This window comes from Bombus flavifrons, chromosome 15 (assembly GCF_040668555.2).
Source record: "Bombus flavifrons isolate JBK064 chromosome 15, iyBomFlav1_principal, whole genome shotgun sequence".
Taxonomy (NCBI): Eukaryota; Metazoa; Arthropoda; class Insecta; order Hymenoptera; family Apidae; genus Bombus; species Bombus flavifrons.
Genome location: NC_138456.1, coordinates 11,141,672 through 11,164,639, shown reverse-complemented (window position 1 = coordinate 11,164,639; position 22,968 = coordinate 11,141,672). Strand labels below are relative to the sequence as shown.

At 35.1% G+C, this 22,968-nt stretch overlaps 1 protein-coding gene across 1 annotated transcript in view; it reads left to right on the top strand.

Moving 5' to 3' along the window:
• CrebA (Cyclic-AMP response element binding protein A) overlaps positions 1 to 22,968 on the top strand; it is a 42,663-nt gene that overhangs the window by 3,558 nt on the left and 16,137 nt on the right. The window contains exon 2 of the mRNA XM_069128217.1: positions 2,376 to 2,601. Coding sequence (XP_068984318.1) covers positions 2,536 to 2,601 — 66 coding nt within the window. The 5' untranslated portion in view covers positions 2,376 to 2,535. The remainder of the gene's footprint in view (positions 1 to 2,375; positions 2,602 to 22,968) is intronic.

The following is a 22,968-nucleotide window of genomic DNA, read 5'->3' as shown; positions in this document are numbered from 1 at the left end:
ATATATTATATAGATGACATGAATAAAGTTTCAATGAAATAGTTAATTGAGAATATGCAGGATGATACTTTCAATTTGCACGATTCTTTAAAATCCCAGTATTAGTGACGTACTTTTATCGTATTATGAAACTCGCTATACTATGAAACTCTTATACGAAAGAAAACTGATTAGCGTTGACTAAAATTGAAAATTATCGCTCAACAGGATTTTGAGCAACGGTACTCTGTGTAGTATATGAGTCAAAGAAGCTACAATGGGAACCCTATGGAAATTTCCTTCCTTCTTTCTTTTACAACCATGGCCGTAATTCCTTTCGTTCTCATGCTTCTTTTATTCGCTAGAACGATATACTTAACTCGATACTTAACCCTGTTAACGACTGCAATTACGAATTTGTAATGTGATAACCGACAATTAGTATCACAAAGGCTAGAAGGACTGTACCTAAATTTATGGTTTTTTTCATGCTGTATAATAAGAACGGATTTGTCATGTTTTAAATCTAAAATCTATACTTCCCCAATTGTATGTCGTTGTTTAATTCATATAAGATAGGATTACGCGAATCAACTAAGCTTTATTCGTGCAATCATCTGTTTCGTATGTAGAGGTTTAAAAAATCGAAATCAAGATCGAAATCAAAATTTCGAAATAAATATATAAATGAAGCTTCCACGAGTCTCTTTTAAAAGTAAAGCAAAGATACTCTTTTGTCTTTGAAGAAATTCTCCATTGTTTTCCAAGCGAACGCATCGCAGTTCATTTCGCAACGCGTTCGATTCTCCTTCCCTCCGCGAGAACGCTATACATATATACATATGTACTTAACTCATACAGACAGGTCCATTGATCTCGTTACAGTATACAAGCTCTGGTACAGTCGTTGCATCGTGTTGCACTGATAGAATAATAGAATATATTAAATACCAAATCGTGTTCGCAAACGTTACGATTCACATTCAACCGATTTGCACTTCTCCATGTCATAGAGACACGAGTGAAAACAATAGTTCGTTCAATTTCTCTGATTTTTCTTCGACGTCGCTATAAAATATAATTATTTCTACTCGAATTTATAATATATGCAACTGCTGACGAAAATATTCGAACATTTGTAGAAACATTTTACGAATATATTATATGTATTATAATTATAATTATATAATTATATATGTATTATACGAAACATTTTCACGCTTCATTACGAAACGAAATTCAATGAAATATAAAATTTCGAGTGCAAGTTTTCTATGCTAGGTGTTCAAATATTTTTCTCAGCTACTATCATTATTTTGAAACTGTTTGCTAGCGTAGAAATTCTTCGCGTCGTCATTGACCTATATAAAGGTAAAGGAAAAAAGAGGAAAACGTAGGAATAAAATTAACGACCGTTCGAAATTACTAATGGTACTTGCCATACTTAATTGGGATTGAATATAGTTCGATCATTCTATATTGACTATGCGGAAGACAAGATAACGTCAATCACAGAAACACGCTTATAGATAGACCGCGAATGCTTGTGTATTTATGGGAAATCTAATAACGCAAAACTGTAAAATAATTTTTCAAACGAGAAATGCAGTCCCATTTTCAATAGAATTCTATATTCCTATCGGTTCCAGCAATATTAGAAAAATTATTTAAGACGTATTATCGAATTAGTTTCGGAAAGATTTAGTGGTTTACTATATCATAATAGTATTTTAAAGTTATAAAATATTTATTTCTATATATTTATCCCATCAATTTGTGGTAACCGTCTATCATAATCTTTCCATCAATCTAAAAGAATCTGAGTCACAGTTTAGAAATCAAAAGTCAAACAATCCGAAGATAAAGAGTTTCTCATGTGATAGAACAGACCGTACGAGAAATGAGAATTCCGAAATGTTCACTTTCCTACTGCTTCGCGTCACAATATTTTACAGCAGGACTTCGACTATCTGAATTCTGCGCAGGATAACCAATTTATATAGAGCGCCTCGGTAATCGTGTAAACGATTGGCAAGGCTGTGACTTTATATAAGAGGACGGTATACGTAAAAAAATAAATATAGGATAATCGTTTCCGAGAAAATTCTTATTAAAAAGGAATGCCTAATACAAATAGAAAGTTCTATTCAATAAAATAAACAATTCTTATTCTACAGTTTTTACTTATTTTTTCGCGTGGAACCGCTTCCTCGATAATTGTATCACGATCGCTGAAACGTTCTATATAAGAAATTCATTTTCTCCAATTAAAGATAGTAGTTCGATTAAACTACCTAATTAAATGATATCTGATCAAAAGTAAGATAAAGTATCGAAATATTTTTTAATGCTACTGTACACCGATCGTTCAACCTTCTCGAACGTTTTGCCTTCAGAAAGTGTCGGTCTGCCGGTATCCTTGGAAGACAATGAATCCTCGAGGAGAGATCGTGTCCGTATTCTTCTGATATTCTTTATCCTCCATGGGCAGACTATACGGCAATTCATTGACTGGCAACGGCACGACACTAGGAACGATCGAGCAAGCTTAGGATCATGGAATTCTACGACGTGGGAAGCAGCGATCTCAGGGAACTGTGGGAGTCCTATCTTTCCGAACCGGTAAGTACATCGTCGTTTATTTTGCCTCATTTTCTCTTTATTGCTTCTGATTGTTATTCATAATTTGCGTGCATAACGTGTATACAATTTATACACAGGTATCTAACAACCTTATAGAGCGAAAATCTGTACCGTATTATACGCAGAGTAAATTATACGACAATAAAATATTATTTGACGAATACCAACAAAATAATAGATACAATGACGTATTTAACTTTTAATATATTTATGTAATAGAGGTTCGAACGCAGGAGGTTGTACTGTATCGAAGATGAAAGAAAATTCGTATAAACTTTAAAGTTAGCCAATTTTCGTCTTCACTGCCATATACAAAAATGTCCTGATTTTCTTTCATCTGATAACAGGGCAGCCCTCGTGACCGATATTCTTTCGTCAATAAATCGTATATCGCAATTAGGCTTGAAAGATCGTTCTCCCACTAAATTCGCTTTATTGTACATCGAAGTTTCCCTTTAATTTTCCGACATTGTTCTATCAAAAATCCTTGTACTTCTCGTACGAAAACCGTGTTTGCAAAGTATGTGTGCCAGGAACGTTACCTGTACTCGCACGAGGATGGACATAGTCTATTTCTCTCACGCGTTGAATCCTTGCGATACGAGAAAGTTTTCGATAGGTAAACGAACGAGAGGAAACGAGTGTCGAAGAAAAATAGGTAAGACGCGTGTTTCGTACTTCTGCTTCCTGCTTCTGCTGACAGATTGCATTGCCAAAGCTTGTTAACGTGTAATTAGTTTGCCACGGTTCCTGTAGATGAACAATAGAGATTGAATCGAGGTATTTCACTTCTTACGTTTTCTGGAGGCGGTCGCAAGTATCTTTGGTATTGATTCGTTGGGCGTAATGGACGTTTTAGAAGAGGAAGTCGTTGGGTTAGGTTATCCGTGGCAAAGTATGTTGGTTAATTTCAATTGAGGAAATTAAAGTGGATGATATTGACTCTTTGCGATGGTTATTTGAACGTCCAGTTATTTTGTATTAGGTAAAGATTGCGAATTTCCGAATTCTTTAATTTACTTCTCAAAACTTGGAATTCTTCAGTATTTAAATTTTCAAACTCCCTAATTTCGCAATTTAAAAATTGTAGGATTTTAGAATTAAAAAGTTTGGAAATATAAGAATATTGGAATATTGAAATTTATGAATATTCAAATTCTGAAATATTAGGACTTGAAGATGTTGATACCTTCGATCAAATTTTGTGTTTTTGATCAAACTTTTTGAATTTGCGGCCTTTCAAACCTTTAAATTATTTTCCGATATTAGACGCTTCTTAATTAAACCTGACATTTAAAGCCCTGTAAATCGTTTAAGACCCATCCAATAAGCGTTTTAATATTATGTTTCAACTCGGCAACTGTTTAACTTCTTAATTAATTTATGCCGGCTATTTTTACCTTCAAGAGTGGAACTTACGTAATTGTAATGGAATATCTCGTCGTAATTATTTTACGAAACTCAAGTTTCCACGGAGGAAAAGAAGAGCTGTTTCGTTACGGTTCGGTTACTCTTCGTACACATGATGATCAAAATATTTTTAAATCTACATCGAGTATTCATTTTATAATATCGTTCAACGAGAAACGTTTAATGTGGAGTGTAAAAGGCTGCACATATTAGTGTCAGTTTATTCACCTGTATAAACAGCTTGTCGCACCTTACGCTCCCACATTTGCATTTTTCAGTGCTGGGTGAAGCGAAAGAATTACATTTCGATTACGTCGTTAAACATTTTTATCGTTATTTTAAAAATTTATAATTATATAAACTATCGATATTTTTGATAAAATTATGACGTACGTACAGATTTCAGCGAAGGAGTTTCAATTCCAGGTAGATCGAACATTGAACATTGAACGTTGATCTACTTAAAAAAAGAGTTCGCGACAGGAGAATGTTCGAAAGAAGCTGAAATTTATGCTACAAATTTACCACACTATCGATTCATATTTATCACGAACAAGCGCTATAATAGTAAAATGTTGATCGAAAATAAAGAATTGGATATTATATGGACAACAACAATTTGCAACAGAAAACGGTAGACAGAAATTTATTTACGTCATAAATTTAAAGCCTCATTCATAATTGTCACCTTTGCTAATTTCCAAATCCATTCAGAACATATTTCAAAATCGAGAGAATTAAATCAGGGAACGTGCGGTAATCGTCGAGTTAATATTTACACGAACGTTTATTTGTCCAATACAATCCATCCTGATTCGCATGGTTACGTCATTTGCATCGTGTTTACAGCTATATTAGTCACTGACCGCCTTCTCGACGCCTCTTCTTCCCTCACCGACCAATTATATTATCGTTTGCTAATTACTCTTTGACAGGATCCGATGAAATTTACCTTCTTATCGAATATTCATCACATAATTTCCTTTCCACTTGACCTGGTGCCTCCTTACTACCAACCTTCCTTAACGATCATGCTCCTTCGAGCATGGAATCTTTATTAACGACATGGTTATGCGTGAATTTGCTATCGCGTCGTCGAATTACGTCTTCCCCTCCTCCCCGCACATTCTTGTAGAGAGTAAATGATTTTTAATTTGTTAACCCATCAAGAACCAAGCTATAGTTTATCATAATCCTATACGGTAGTTACGAGAAGTATTTGAATATTATTGCTATTCGTTATTGCGTGTATGTACAGTGTATATATTGATCAATTAGCTACAAGTATATTAAATTTCGTATTATTTAAGAGTGTGAGTATAAAAATTTAATTCTATGAAAATGAAATGTATATAGAACGCGATCAAAAGATATTTCATTCGGAAGAAGGCAAAGTACAAATACTTTTTGTGGTCAATGCTAATGCAAGTGTACATTTTTCAGAGATCATGAAAATATTGAAACAGTCAATTGTACATTGTATCAGTAAGTCTCTGTTCTCAGTGGGACGATGTTTAACACTTATCATACGTTTAAAATCAGCTATTCGTGCTGTATACTAATTTTTCATCAAATATGTACATTTGCGGTAAACGTTTTCCAACTTCTGCGTACGATACAATTTTAAATCGAATTGAAATTTTACGAATATAATCGCGATAGTCGTGTCTCATGCAGCGCTAATGAAATTTCAAAATGTTTTATGTAACACGCTTACACCCGACAGTCGAGTATATACGTGACATACGTGACTATTTTTATAGTAAGTGTTCGAATACTTGCACGAGTTACTATAAGGAATATTTGCACCGGAGTTAATATTTTTCATATTATACAGACTCAAAGAGAAACAAATTCATTATATTCTTTTTTATTAAAAGATAAACGAGAATTTACGTATTCGTATATTACGTTATATCGAATAGCCAAAGTGTGTCACATTGTTATCTCGAATTATGTTTCTTTCCATTTTTAAAAGAGCAAAAGATTTTTTTAATACTGAGACCTTAGTTTAGTTTAATTACGAGCGATTACGAAGATACTGTCAGTGTGGTGCACTGTACGTAACCGTGCACCATCTACGTGTTCTTTCTGACGGAAAAGACGAAGATTTGCCTCTTGTCCTTCGTTACGCAATAAAGAAAAATCGCGATAACGTTAGGTGAAACGATGGAACAAGGTGTCGTAAAAAATGTCTGTAAAAATAACCGATCGTGTCTGTGAATTCTGGATCGCTGGGTTAACGAGTGTCTGTTTTTACATAGATTCTCATAAAATAATATGTACATAGTTGGTTGGAAGAACGGGTTTTGAATCGTTCTAACGGAAGTTTAGAGGCATATAGTATCTATTAAAAGCAGTAAAAAATGTTTAATTACTACTACCGAAGAAGATATACAGTAGCAGGTGTATATTTAGCGAATTTTATTATGAAAAGTTCTATTTTAATTCTTTCCTTTTTCTCTATAATATATGGTTTACAGAATTTATATATAAATACGATAATATATGGTCTTTGGGTCTTTTTGTAGCTTAAAATATTACAAACGTAGGAAAGTCACTCTGTTTGTAATTATTACTGAAGATAAAAACTTGAAAGCAAAACCAATACTTTATGTTGTTTAAATTTTGTCTTCTACGTGTTAACGCAAGACATAGCAAGCGATCGTAAATTGATTTAATATAGGTCAGGCATCTTTTCCCTGTTATTTGTATAAAAACTTGTCCGAAGATCAATGCCTGGACTTATCGTAACGATCAATTTGGATCAAGAACATTTATTGGACTTACTCGATGCAAAGCCATCTCCGGCTATTGCAGCTAAAATTTTTCTGAATTTATTGTATTTTGAGATAAGTTTGGTATATAAAGTACGAGTTACATTGGAATTTATCTATGAATGAAATTTCGCCAACAGACCATTCTCGGTTTTTTCGTCTCGTCTTTTCCTTTGTTGCGCGGAACAACAGACGCAGGTTTTCCCCGCGGTGGTCACCGTTAAGTTTAACGACTCGGTTCGCTGGAAAGCGTGGTATACGCCTCTACAGTACCGTCTGAGAGATGACGTAATTGAGTAAAAGGGGATTGACCCCCTCCCCCAAATATGACGAGCCATCGCGGAGGCACAGATTGCCTTTCAATTTCTATTACGGACAGAGATTTGTTAGGAAGAAGGTTTGGTTGGCAACCGAGCCGATACGAAGCTTCTCGCCTTGACCATATGCGCGTTTATTTCTTGCAATCACTTTTTATGTCTGCGCTTGTCCTTTTTATACACTGCGACATTCAAGGTGAGATTCTGGCACTGCATGTAGGAAAAGCGCTAGGAGAAGTTGATCTCACGAATGTCTCTTTAAATATCGTTGATAATTGATATTATTAAATGTTATTGTTCGTTGTTATTATACCTTATTCTTAATATTATATAAAAATGCACGCGGTGAAAACGTTAAATGTACGAGGAATGTAAGTTAGTAGTGCATATTATAATTATGTTTTTCTTTCACCGACTAATGCATTTGAATTTCAAACGCAATCTAATAGTACTATCTTCCTCCCATTTGAATTCCGTAGAATCATTCTGTTTGTGGAATTCATTTCGCTCGAATATTGCAAAAAGTTACTTATAAATTCTAATGTTTCGAACGACGACCGAAGCGAGCATCTGCTACTTTCTTTTCTACATCATCGTCTTTAAGACATAATAGTGGCACGTATTCTTTCTTAATATAACGTATCCAAAGAGCCGCATAGCATTCCACGAAAGGCGTGAAAGGAAAATCATTATTCCAAGTTGAGAACCGTGACTAATTTATCGCCACATCGTCAGACTTTGTATCTAGCACAAATGGTCCTTTTAGAAAAAAATAATAGTTAACTATATGACTAGTGGAATTCTCCTTGGAACTCGTGACAAGCGTGAGGATTCGAAGAATTTTTTCTGGAATAAATCAGCCTCGTTGGTCGGGATCTTCCTCCTAACGTGCCGGCGATTTGTTATGTCTGCACGGGATCAAAGATTGTTTCTTTGATTTCTCCCAATTACAGTGTCGTTTTCTGACATCGCTATTTTTAACGCGATCGTTGTGCAAGCGGCTGGTCCGTGACGATTTAAAACGATGTGGGACGTATCACATGTACTAAATTGCGGTAAAACTAGGGTACGAGTCGCCAAGGACTCGGATCGTACGGTCCGAAGCAATGGCGGTAACAAAATCGCCTCGAAAGTCGTGCTCCAGTTCAACGTCGTACGCTTCTGATGTTCACTTCCACCCTGATATAAAATTTAAAGCACCATTGGGACTGAACTAGGTCTCGACTAGCCTGAAAGAAATTTTTAAAAAGCAAAGTTGAGACCTCGTTCGAGAAATCACGAAATGCTGGTTGGTCCGACCATCTTCTTTATTCGTAAGATTCTCAAATTTACTGCGAGGAAAATTTCTTACTCTAAGTAGTTTATAAAATATACACACTGACTGAGAAAAATAATTGAACATTTCATATGGAACATTTTTACGAGTTTATGGTTTGTTTGGAATGGCGTGAGTTATATGGAAATTGTTTAAATTTTATTAGCGTTAACGACTGTTATTAACGATTATGGAAATGTACATAAGAGCTACGAGGCGATTGTCGCAGACATACGCTTATTAAAAAATTAGTATGCGGTATGGATGATTGCCATAATCATATAAATAGCGGCAGAGATAGTTACACTAAATATCGAAGCTTATTGGTACAATTGACGATCGACTGGTTAATTAATTTTTTGACCTCTATGAAATGTACGTTTGCTATGATGTAAATATATACGTAGCGTAAGAAGAATTAAAAATAATTACTGAAATTGCTCGTGATTAATGGGTATATTGTGGAAATGTATGTTTTGGAATGGTAATAGGAATATTTTATTTTCACAACTCGTGTGAAATATGTACCGTCTATCTGTAAATTGATATTTCTTATTAAAACTATAGTGGGGATAATCACGGCGGTTTGGGCAAAAATATATCAGAAAGGCAAATAATAATTCCAGTTAAAAATGCTTACATCTATTCGTGAAATCAACGTGTTCCAATTTTTCTTTACGTAGCTTTTAAGAAACGATCGTTGGACGATAAGCTTTAAAGAAGGAAATGCGTAGAAGTAGGTATTTCTCACATTCTAGTAGAATGTTCATTGTGACGATTAACGGTGCAACTCTATAAATATTGCAAAGGATATATTCCGTAGAACATAATAGTTTAGATTCGTTAACGGCCAATGATGTGCGGTATGTAACAAAGTAAGATGCTTTTGTTTCCATTTTCATAAATATTTACTATCTGTGTTATTATTATGTTAATAAAGCTACAGATCTATGAAAACATTGGTTGTTAAGAAAAATCGTTTAGTAAATCTTTTTGACAAGATTAAATTAAATATTCAGTATCCGTGTTGAATGCTATGCGACTAAAATAGTAAATAGTATTGTAAGGATTAGATATTTCATCGAATCGTAAAGCAAAATATAAAATAACATTAAATGGCACAAAATTTCCTTTTCTTTTTTCCTCTATTTATTTATGAAATCGAGTTATTTCGAAACTTGGAAATATTTACCTATAAGAAACTCTAAATAATATGAATATAATAAAAGTTACACAAAATATCGATCACTCTATCGAGCACTCTGTATAAAATGGAAGTAATTTTGATCGAATATGGACACTGATTATTTAATACCTTGTCAAAGCGTTTCGCCAAATGATTTTTATTTGCTATTTCTTTTCATAGATTTGTGATTTTATTCGAGTAAATCGAAGCGATTTCGATTTCATACGTTTACCAGACTTTGAGAACAGTGTCTTCTCTATACAATGACCGTTGATTAAGTATCTAATCTAATTAGGCCTCGCGATAAGACGAAGCATAACGTCGTGTTAGTGGCAGCCACCACTAGGAGTGTCGTGGTCGGCTGGCTTTTGGTGCAAAAGCCGGAAGCAACCGTGTACCGAGTTCACGAGCGGAAACACGTAGCTGAGAAGGAAGCTACACTCGCGATACCACGAAATCACTCTCTTTCTAACGTTTATATTTCGTGACGATGCCACACGTTCGTCACGATTTATCATGTTTTAAATTGTTTTGTAACACTAACAATAAATGCACTATCGAATTCCGATATCATTCTCTCGTAAGTTGATAAGAACAAAGAAAACAAGAACGTATCACTGACACGTATAATGTTTATTAATTAATACCTGATATCTATTGAGTTATTTAGCGATCCTTTAATTTTATGGAGCGTATAATATTTCAGGAGATTGGATCTTCGGACTTTGCTTTAACGATTTAAATGATGTCACGAATCGTAAGAATTTTCTTGGTATGATGTGTCTCCGCGTTTATGTAATATCGTACGTAATAAAATATTAATATAACGTCGATCGACCTCAGGAAATAAGTTAATAACGATTAATTCTATGATAGCGTCGTATGCATATACGTAGTATACAGAATTCTAGGAATTATAATATACAAATTTTGTGTATGAATCTAAAGTCGAATTGTGTAGATAGACATTCACGAATTAATTTATTTCACTGATAAACGTTTGTATAAATCCGAACTGGTATTCTATAAGTGTACGTTTACAAATCAAGCTATTTTATTGACAAATTATATAATTCTTAAGAAGTGTATATAAGTCGAAGGGGAAGCGTGAATCATTAAAAAATGCATTTCCTGGTATCGTTCCAGCGATAAAGTTGCACATCCTCCACTTGTTATCGTTTATTTATTCAGGCCGTGCATAATCCATGTTTTGCCATTAATTCCGTTACGTCGTTATCTACATATGTCCATTGGCAAAAAAAAAAAAAAAAAAAGAAAGAAAAGAGGAAAGAAAAGAAGGAAATGTACGTTTTTGCACGTAGCCTTGATCTTTAGTATACTTTATGAAGTAGCTGTGACTTTGTTAATCGGCCTTCGCTGTGACATCTAATATTTCGGAATTTACTAGTTGAATTTAGATAAAATTATTAAGACACAAATCGCAAGTATTAAATTAGCGACTTTACTTTACTCGTTTTCTTAACTTTCCATGTGCTATTTTATTAAAATTATATCAAGAAAATGATCACTCACGCTCCCTTAATAATTCACCTGCAACGAAAAATATTTCGCTTACGATGTAACCATCAATTTTTACCATTAACGATATGTATCGCTAATTTAGGATTCCCTTATCTAAAATCGTGCTCCTTGTTAATGAAATAGGATAGAATTCACAATTCTCGAATAATTGATTCAACTCAAAACGTCTAATATATACGTAATATACGTAATAATATACTTTAATCATATTATTATCAAGATATTCCAACTATTTACGATATCAGCATAACTTAGAATTTACTGATCCAGAATCGTTATTGCCGAAATATTTTAACCAGTTGGAATGTTGTAATATATTCCAGTAGTTGTTCTCAACTCATTGTTCTCAGTTTCGCACGCACAAAATCATTTTCCATACATATATTAAATCATATTTCTTCGATCATAATTCGCTTAGCTGTAGAAAATACTCAAATCTCATTAACAATGTTATCATGTGCTTACTTTAATCTTTAAATTATCTACTACATACTAAAATATCTTAGATATTCAGAATATCACAACACCGCTCAATCATCATTACTAGACTGCGAATTTTAATGCAAATTCATATTTTCATAAACCTGTAGTAATTAAACAAATTGAATTGTATACTATGTACGTAGGAATTTGCTTCATCCACCGAATATTATAGCAAGTACTATACTCTGGATATTTTGTATTCATATTTTTACACATTACGTACATTTTGTGCGCTTTTACACTTTAAAATTTCCTACGTATGGATAAAAATCCGCGGTCTAATCACTAACAAAATACCTTAGCTATTTACTATACTACCATAACTCGGAGTCTCCTTGAATTTCTGAAACCGAGGCTGGAATGGAAAACGGTCCCGGCTCGTTTCGTTGAGAGGTAGCGTGTTCATTCAGCATTCCCGTCGGCCGTACGCGCGTTTTTTTACGCAGGTCTCGCTTCCTTGATCGCTGTCACGCATCAGTACAACCCGTAGGAACAAATTGGAAAGGATGAAGGTTGTTCACGAGGAGTTCACCGTACCGTGGCCTCTAATGTTCGCTGCCTTCTACGATCTAGATGTCGTGGATCGACTTTTTCTCGAAAGTCCGGTATCTTCGTGTTTCCTCCTTTGGAAACAGAAAAAGACAATACTCCCTTTCGTTTCGTGTTTATTCGTTTTCGCATTCTTGTCGAACTTTTTAGCGACAAATATCGAGTCGAAAGTTTATACGAATTGGTGTTTTAAATGGTAAATATTAGATAGGATGAAAATTGGTTTCTCGAAGCGAAGAAAATGGTAATTTTGTGTTTGGAATTGGTAATAGCACGTGGTTTAGGTTTTAGTATGTTTGAGGCGTATCGCAGCGATGGTTTTTTGAATAATTTCGGCATATCGGCGATTCAGTGTGAAATTAAAGCGAGTGTCCGCGTATTAGCTCCGGAAAGTTATAAAAGTGGGAATATTCATGTTACGAAGCTTGGAAAAAGGTTGGGAATTTGTAAGTTCGTAGATTCGAAGATTCGAAACTGTGATAATTTTCGGGCTTGGAAAATGGAAAGTTAGAGCATTTGACAAAATGAAAAATTCAGCACTTGAAAATTCAGATAGAATTGTACGTTTCCACTATACTAATATCTTCTTCGTTTCTTCTGCAGTAAAAAGAGTATTACTATATTCCGTCGAGTTAAAAATATTCGTTTTTTTTTCTTTTTTGCAAAATGGCGTCTCGTATTACATAGGCGATAGTTAACCGTAAACGTTTTTGCAAGGACGTTACGATAGCTGTGTCTGTCTATTTAGATAACTGTTGCTTACGCTCGACGTTTGCCACTCTTTCATTTTTTATAAATAATTGCGGTTATGACATTATTCGATATTAAATATTGTAAAAGACATTTTTTAACTTGACACTGTGAGTAGTAAAGTCACTCGGTCGTTCACATTCGATCTAGCATCAGTGATCGAATGATTTGTTCGATTAATCGATCTATATATTTCCATATTAATTTTCATACTGAACGTCTCGGTGGAAGTTTCATGGACTTTTTATAACAATCATTTATGAATATCATCGAGGTAAATAGATTTATCACGAGTGAAAAGTGTACGTGCTATTTGTCAGGCAACGTGTTCCGATTCGAAAAGTTTTAGTCTTTCGAGTCTCCATAGATAAGAATTTGAAGAAGTTGGAACTTCTGTTAAATATTTTCTGAAATTGTGAGATGATAATTGGAAAAACACGAAGCTTAGGAATTCGATAATACGACAATGTCTTCGTTCGTATTTTAGCTTCCACGTATTAAAGATTCGTTAATGTTGGAAGCAAATATCTCGTCGAAAACTCATCAGATCGATAATATCTGAACAATTTAGAAAGTTGAATATTCAGCAACCTTTAAATTGGAAATCTGAAAATATGAGATCGGTTTGTTCTTCGACTTTCCTCTATTTTTCCTTCTATTTTAATTCAATTTATTTTCATACGAAAGCGCGACAACGCTTCCTTTTATCGCGTCTCTCCACGATTTTAAAATACACGGGCGATCTAATTCAATAGAGGCGCTTCCTCTCTTAATAACCACGGTATTTTCCTCTGTTACTCCTTTTTTTATCAGCCATTGTTCGAGCGTTATCGGAGGAAACAGATAAAGCAATCTACGATTGCCGTACTTAGACCAGCTCTCATCGAACGAGTCAAAGGGGTTGTTCCACGTTCCATTGCCTTTAAAAATGTTACAAAATATTCTTCAATTTTCGCACGGTTGCACATACCGAAAATTTATCTCCTTAATGCTAAATAAGCTTTTTATCGCAAAGAGTATAAGGTAAATTAGAATGTTTTTGAGATAAAAATTATTCCGAGAAAGAGCCGAAACGTTTACGGAGTAAAACGACCTTGGAGAATGAATGATAACCTTACTTTCTCGCTTTTCACCTTGACGTGAAATTGCCGTGATAAATGACAAGCTGGATTCCATTAATTTCCACATAGAGAGATGTGCAAAGAGACGGTAGGATTTCTAAATACGTTCCGTGGCTCGTGGAATATTTTCGAACCAGTGAATACTGCTTTATTTGATTTCTTAATATAAATGTCGGATATTTCGTAGAGTCGTTGTAGTATCGATCGTTTCGTACAATCGACAGCGTGGACAAAAGGAATTTTTCATAGAAATTTTATAGCATTGTGAGAATTTTATATTTTATGATATTTTTAGCTTTATACATTTACAGCGTTGCGTTATTATATCTATAACTTTTTTACCAACCTTTTAGGTCCTCAAGTTAAAGTACCATTATATTTGCTACTTGCTTTTACTAGATATTTTACACACTTTGTACTATATTTGCTAAATTATGGATATTTGCTGGTGTAAATATTCTCTATTATCGACTTAATAAATATTTTATCAGCTCATAATAAACGTGACGATTGAAATTATATCGTTGACTGATCGAAGTTCGATAGGATTTCGAAGAATATTCATAAGCCAGAAGATCAACAAATCGGTATTTCTGAAATTAAGTTATCTAACTTCTGTCTATAGATTCACATCGTTCTCGTGAAAAGATCGTCGTAAAACTGACAAAATGTTTTGTCATTAGCGATAAACTCGTGTTTTCGACTCGTGGTTTGCATAAATAATATTTTCTCAGTAATACGAACGAATATGTATAACGAATATGTATAACGAATAAAAATTATGAATTGCATCATGTGCCGAATCAAAGCGTGATTACGATATCAAGAAATCCCACGATTGATATTTTCAGTCTCGTCTAACGTCGAAACGAACCGCGCCACAGTTTTATGATACCGCTACTCTAATCCACGATATAGTTGATACATTATCGTTATCGCGCATCGATATACAGATATATATGTACATGTATACTTGTGTGTCGTAAGGGAAAAGGCAGGACGAAATGATAAAAGCTTGAGGATAATTGCATAAATACGTACGTACTTGTCAGAAAAACTGCAAATTACTATACCGCGTTAACGTCTTTTTCTAGAATTCCAATAAGATCTTTTGATGTAATTTTGATAGATTGTTTTGCTCTTTTTAGGTAGAGTCAAATCTTTACCAATAAAATAGAACCTAAGCGGAGATTACTCTCGCTCGCTAAAATTCGATTCTTCGTTTGCGACTTATATTTACGCGTGGAATAACCTCCTGCTGATTTTCTTATCCCTGATTTTTTTATTTTTTTATTCTTAAGACTATTCGTAACTGTACGTAACTGTATTGCCCTCGCAATGTACACTATTTCTTTCTCACTTATCGCTTTATCTATTGTTATTTATCATCTATTACTACTATATATATTATATTTAGTTCGTGTTACATTCTTTCGACTAATTCTCGATTCCAAAGTTTCCATAAATAATTCATCGTCGCGAACATCAAACCGAAATCACTCTTACGACTTTGCACGTAGATTACTGGTTTATATGAATAATTCGCAAACCAGTTGGCTGATAAGACCACCGAAATCATAGTTACGAGCTATTGACACCTTTTAGACGAAATTTCGAGGCAAGCGATAACTGCGAGGAAAATGGAAAAGTCGAGCAGTGGACGCGACGGAAAGACCACCTGCGATAAAAACCTTATCTGCGAATGTACATGCGAGTGCGTAATTTTTGCGTTCGTTTTATCGCGCCTCGTATACATGCAAACTGTTCGTTTCTCTTCTTTCTTTTTTCGTCACGCGACCGATAAACATGCGCCTCCACGGTTAAAAAGGCAGACAAGAAACACCGGGTAGAAAAAACCGTTTAACCTGTTTCATTCTTCTTCTTGTTTTCCAGCGTTTAGTGAAAAGTAGTTTGCTTCGAGAGGGTAATTGTCGGCACGATCGATGCTCTTTTTCGATTTTTATGTCGTTTCGAGATCATTGCTTTTCGATTGGAAAAAAATCTGCACATGTGTCAGCGCGATATTTAAAAAAAAGACAATAATGTATTGTGTATTTTATTTTTTGTTGATAGAAATGATCGAAATTTTATATTACATATTTTAAGTTTGTATCAATTAATTAATAATTAAAATGCTGAAAACGTACAGTGTATTACAAAAATTATTCTTGTGATATACGCGTGATTCTACGTGATATGCGTATTTTCTCTCGAATTTTCCTACCGAAGAAAGATTTAATATTAGGAATTCGTATTTCGTATTTTTAGAGAGTGTCTACGAACGTACAAGATAATAAAATTTATTATCAAAGATTACAATATAATCTTCATCTTATATACGCGTAATTGCATTTAACATATTTTAATCACCCATAACATTCAGTTTATTTTCCACCGTAATAAATAACAATCATAAATTAGCAGCGAGCGTGATAATGGTAATTAATAAGAGCGCAGTTTAACGAAGATTTGCCAGATCCCAACGCGAAACGCATAATTAAACGTGGATTTCCTGGTTTAGCGAATAACAAAATATCAACGCATTATGGAGTTGTTTAAGAGAGTGATTTGCGAAACTTGCGTTACTCTACGAATAGAATGTTCAAACGCGCTATATACATCTATGTCTGTGTTACAAATATGGTAGAAAAGTTAAGTTTGATGAATAATAGAAATAAGCAGAAATGGGTGAAAGGCCCGGTAATATTATAATAAAAATGAATATAAGTGATACTTAACTACAATAGTTGAATATAAACGAATAAAAGTAAGTTAACGAAGCATTGAAATTTCATGGCGAAACTGGCGAGATGCCTCTCGCTGTAAAATTATTCGCAATTTTCGATATTAGAGGTTTCGAATAGAGGTCTCGCGATAAATCGTGAACTGTTGCTCGCGATAGTTTCTTAAATCCGTCCTGAGCTATCTAAGCAACGAAAGGCACGAATGCGTTTTCAGATAATTTTTACAGCGTGTAACTGTCGCTTATCGCTCGTCGCACGCTCAAACATAAATAATTTCGCTGGATTCGTTCCGAAGTTACGATCCGTTTTATTTTAGCACTATCAACTCTACACACCGACCGAATGCTAGTAGAATGTCATTTATTTTCGTCATTGATAACGTCTTTGAACTGTTTGGCATTCTTTGCCCTGTTTTCGAGTCTGTCTGTATTATTTGCTAGTGAAAATTTCGAAAAATTGTTCACGATATAGAAAATTCCAAAGAAGTCAGACTAGATTCTCTTCGTTGAGGTTTTAGTATAAATTTGAAGTTGTAGCGGGTAAAATTCTGCTGCTAGATCGACTAATTATATCTAGCTGATTCGAGAGAAAATGGAAAATAAATTCACTCGGTTAATAAATTCTAGTAACATTTTGCAATTAGATTCAACGTCTTTCGGATGTTGTTAATTTTCCTTCTGTATTTTTGCTTCCATATAGGCGGTTTTTATCACTCGATATCTATAATTGCGTGACTGTTATCGAAATGATATATCGTTTGCTAAAGTGTGTCGATGCGCGCATGAAAATGCCAAACAATTTTTCTAGGACGATTTAGAAACGCTTCGAGGCGTTTTATCGTTGAAAGCGATATTCCTTATGCAGAAAATAGCGTGCACAATACATTCTTGCGATTCCACATTGCGCACGTTCCTTTTCACTTCTCGTCTGTGAATCACGACCAACCTATATATATATATATATTGGAAAAATCTTCGTTTCCTTACAAATTTTCAGAACTATATCATTCAATATATTGTTTATTAAATTTTACGTGCAATGAACGTTGTTTATCGAACTTTTATTTATAAAACGTCTTTATTAAGATGTTAAATTAAATGTAAACACACATTTGCAACTCACTTTTTCATTTTCAGTTTCTTCGATTACGCGTAATTAATTTGGAAAAAATTCGTACAGTATTTTTTCCTAGATTTTTGCAATATGATAATATTGCCAGTATTTATTTTATTCGTGAATCATACCGCGTTCTCTTGCATCTAATTTTAGCATCGCGATAAACAAACGATACTCGTACGTATGCAAATTTAATTAACCTCGCCAGACGAGTCGAACAGCATCGGTGATTTCTTGAAATGTCCAGTTAGTACCGTTTAACGTATTCGTTTAAATAGAAAGAGGGAATAATATTGTAGGTCTTTCCATTGGTTCTGAGAATGGATAAAATTTCTTGTTATCAGCGTAGTTGATCGAATAATTATTACATGGATATCGCTGCTGTCATCAGCTGGTGTAATTAAAAAGCCGTGTATATATAGGCACAGATGTCTGGACAACAACGCCCACGAAGACGGAAGTGGTAGATCGTAACAATGCATTCAAAGAGACGCATATTTATAAAACCGTGTCGTACTTTTCTTCATTTCCTGCAACGTGCGACATTTTTTTATTGTGTCGGATACATTTGCGCAATAAAATTCTAAAAATAGGATCCCTATAAAGTTAAGATAAAAAGAACGCCCCTTTTCCTTTCACCCAGGCTTCGTTTTCTCCTTTTCAATTTCATTTTATTTACACTCAAAATAATAAAAATGCCGAAACACTGTCAAGATACTGAAAATACGGAAAAACAGATGCCAACAAAAGATTCACGGCAGTGAAAAGTTGTCCTTCTTGGTGTTAACCGAACAAAATATTCTCACTTCTCGAACAGAACGATAGAAGCAAATAATGCAAATACTGAAAAGGAAACCGCCCCAAATTTACGTAGATCTTTAAACATCCGTTAGACTCTTTTCTCTTCTTCTCTGTTCAATCACCCACTCGTTTATTTCAAACAAGTCTCCAAAATGATACAACTCTTAAAAGAGGGACCCTACGAATTTTGCGTAGCGAAGAAAATCCTCTCTTCCTTCATCCTTCGAGAATCCTTCGAAAGATCTTCTCTGGTAAAGTTTACTGTACCTTACTAATAATTCCCGTACTATCAAAATCGCAGCATTTTTGAGAAAACACAAAAACAAAAGGGAAATACCAAGAATATTAAAATAAAGACTTCGCGAGAACAAGCCGTGGTAACTAGAATAAGATCAGGACATGCTTAACCGACACATACGTACGAATTGGAAAATAATTTTCCTGTGAAACGCGACGCTTGCCGTGCCACACTCTTGAGGTTATCACCCACATAATCGTAAGAAAGAAAAGAGCATAATATCGACAATGATAATAACGATATCCTCGCATCGATTCCGCTCCAACGAAAGGTCATCGACTTCCATGAACAATGATCTTATACTACTCGACCAGACTTTCGACTCGAGCGACTTTCGTTCGAATGTAAAATCAAACCGAGAAGTTGATCTTCTTAGGGGCGTCTTCGTGGAATACGGCGCGCATTTTCCTTGGGTGCTGAGCCGCGTGTAAATCGCGTAATCCCCGCGGCCAGAGGCGTCGGCTACCTGTTGAATCCTACGCCCTCGATCGACCGCGTGTTCGAGTCAGTCTCGCGAGAGGAAATCGAGGCGTACGTTATTCCCCAAGTTACGTGAGAACTCGACTCCGAATTCCATCGTACGAGTACCTCATCGATGCGAGCCGCTTTCATTGGCATTTTTCGGACGCTACCTGCGGCTCGCGGCCCCATGGAAGCTCATAGGGGCCCACAGGGGGAGAGATTACGTCATTCGAGAACCTCTCGAGGATGTTACGAGGATATTAGAATGCGTGACCAGTTCCTTCGTCACGAACTGAACCTGTGGATCTTTTCTACGTCAGGAATTGGATGGTCGATTCGTGTGCTCTTTGGGCAATCCGTTTCGACATTTATATATTACGTTGGCTCACGAAAGTGTTTGAATACTCGCCATAGAAATTTTCTTTATGTCTATATCGTGCGTGTTATATAAAACATTTTGAGATTTCACAAGCATGGTAGCATCCAAAATTTGGATCCAGTCTGAAAATGTACATGGAGATTACACGATATTTGTCGCGAACGCGTATTTAATAGAACATTAGTTTGACGGTATACGTAGTCATTTTAAGCATAAAGTACTTGACTGTTTAAATATGTTCGCGATCTTTACAAAATGTATACTTGTACTAAATATCTTGCAATTTCTCTAAGTATTCTCATTATGTATTATATATTATATTCGTTGCCGTAACAGTAATAATTTAATGAATATTTAATAATATTAAATTATATTATCACATAACGTTAGCCAATCCAAGCTTCATCTTTATCCAATCAATCTCATAAATATTATACTTGTTGGTGTATCAGAGACAGTATCTTAATAATAATTTTTATTTTTGAACAAACTATTTTTGTCGCTTAGACGTATTTCATGCAGGATAATTGATCCAGCTATCGTCGGCTTTTCTACTATTTCTGTTTTTTAATTAACGTATTATAGTATATTTACGTGTTTTAAATTCTAAGTAATCTGAAAGTGATTCGATATGATCAATCCAATGAATCAGTCAGGAAGTATACAGTGACTCACGTAAAATGTGACCGAACTATCCTTGAAATTTATTTTCAGAAGCATTTTTCTCCTGCTTAACGCCAAACAATTTTCCTTTCAATTAATCCTTCCATAAAAAAAATTCTACGATCACAAGTTCGTTAAAATATCGGTGATCGATGCTCCTTTAATCTCGCCGTGATCTTTGAACTCGCGGAGCTTTCGTACGTTCCTCGAGTTACACAAAATTTGTCGACGATAGAGAAATAAAGTTGGACGAAAAAAGACCCGAAGAACGTAACGCGCGAAATTCGAACTACTCTTGATCGCTCGAAATTATCATCAGCTACCGTAAACCAAGCGTTTCCAAATCCGTACAGTGAAGCGTGCTTCCGGTATTGAAACCGGCACGCAGTATCCAGATACCCATATTCCTTCTTTGGTCGGCTGTATTTCAAGGTTTCTAGAGTTTCTCGACTTTCCTGGTATCGTCTACTTGTCTATCCGAACAGGTATACACAGTCGAGTACCTGTCCACTGGAGGGCATCGGGGTTTGAAACGAGCCACATGGTCGTGCATACCACGGGAAAGAAGATCTGTCGTCATCGTTGTCTTCATCATCTTCAACGATCCAGTCGTCTTCGTCTTCGCCGTAGTTTGCTCGTGATAGTTGCACGAACGTAGAAAGGGAGAGAAGGGGAAGTGAGCTAAGTGACGGGACGGTTTCGATGGGACTCGAGGACGTTCACCTTTTTTCGTGACTTCATCGAGGCTGGTACACGCTGGTAAAAGTGACTTCTGCCAACTAGAATCCTATAGGTCGCCGTAGATTCTCGACCAACCAAAGATACTACTTACGTTTGCGGGACGAGTGGAAACTTTTACAAGAGGTTTACTTAGGAGCAGCAGATTTACTTACTTGGTAAATCGTTGGCTCTCTTTCTGCTCCAAAGTTCCTCGACCCTTTGGAATTCCAGAGGTTTTAGGCGATTAGAATTTAAGACGTCGAAGACGGGCGTGTTGGTGGAATTAGGAAGGCGCGAGGCTGCGTTGAATTTTGGGGGGAAATTGAGATTTACGAATTTCGTTGTTCGACGAGTTTGTTGAAAATTTGAGAGATATCACTGGACTTAAATTTGTACACTTGAAAAAGTTATTACTCGTTAATTTTCAATTCGTAACTTTGAAAAATTAATTTTTCTCGCACAAATTGAGAATGCCCGGTCTTCTCCAAGAACTTAACTTTCAATAGTTTACCAACTTTAACTGCCCTTTTTAATTTCTCTCCGTTGAAACTCCAACATCCGTTAAGTTCTCAACGTTCTAAATGTAATGCAATAAAAGTTCCAAATCCAAAGCATCCAAGAACTTGGAATTCCGTGTCTTCGAAGACTAAGTAAATATACAATCTCTAAACCCTAAAGGAAACCTGTTCGTCACGAACGAGTCTTTAATGTCGGTTTAAGATCTTTTGCGTAACTCTGAATATTTGGTCGCGCATACAAGGTGTTCTTCAGAAGGGAACCAGTCGTTTCTGTGTGACGAACGAACGTGAACATTATCGAGAACTAACAATCAAGATCGTAACGGCTAAATCGAAACGTTTTATTGCACGTGAATATATAATCACGTCGGTAGATTTACAGCCGGCGACTTTATATTCGTTTGTCAAACCGGATTCTTAAAACCAGATAAGCCAAAATGTAGGTCAGACGGAAGAAATGTTTAATTTTTAGTTCTGTAGAATCTTTTAGGAATGAATTTCATATTTAATTAGTAATTTATTTCATAGCCACATCTGGGTAATTGAAATTAAATATTCGGCTCGTTGTCCTTTGGTTAGATTTCATAGTAGAGCTGAGTTTCTGCGAGGTAATTTAGGCTGCCTGTAACACGGTCCTTTGATATCAAGGCGGCGATTGAATTCAATTTGTACTCGTGTGTTTGGGTTCTATGAAATTTAATATTCGTTTAATTCCAAATTCGTTGACTTCAATTTTTACGACGAGCTTCTTCGCGATACATTTTTAGAATCTTTTTTTTTTTTTTTTTTTTTTTTGAAAATTTAATTCGGCAGTGGTCCAAATTTATTTAATTTTAAATTCACTGATTCGAATTTTTAAATTATCGACAATGAGTATTTTAATAATAAAGGTTAGTTACAATTTTTCCATGAGATTTATTTTAGTAGTAACCTGAATTTATTTAATTGGTTTCGATGAAAATCATTGTTAGCAACTGCGTCGTCTTCCCCAAAAGTTTGTAAATTATGTTCGCTCGGTGACCACGATTTTTACGATCGTTTCCATACATCTATAGTTTGCCAGCGAGTTGGCGAACAGAAAGGTCAATTCTGTCGGATACTTGGCATAACTGCACGCCTTGTCGCCTCGTTCCTTGCAAATTCGCGATTGTTTTCCTGTTTCTGAACGGGAAATACCGGTTTTCGTTGTACTTCT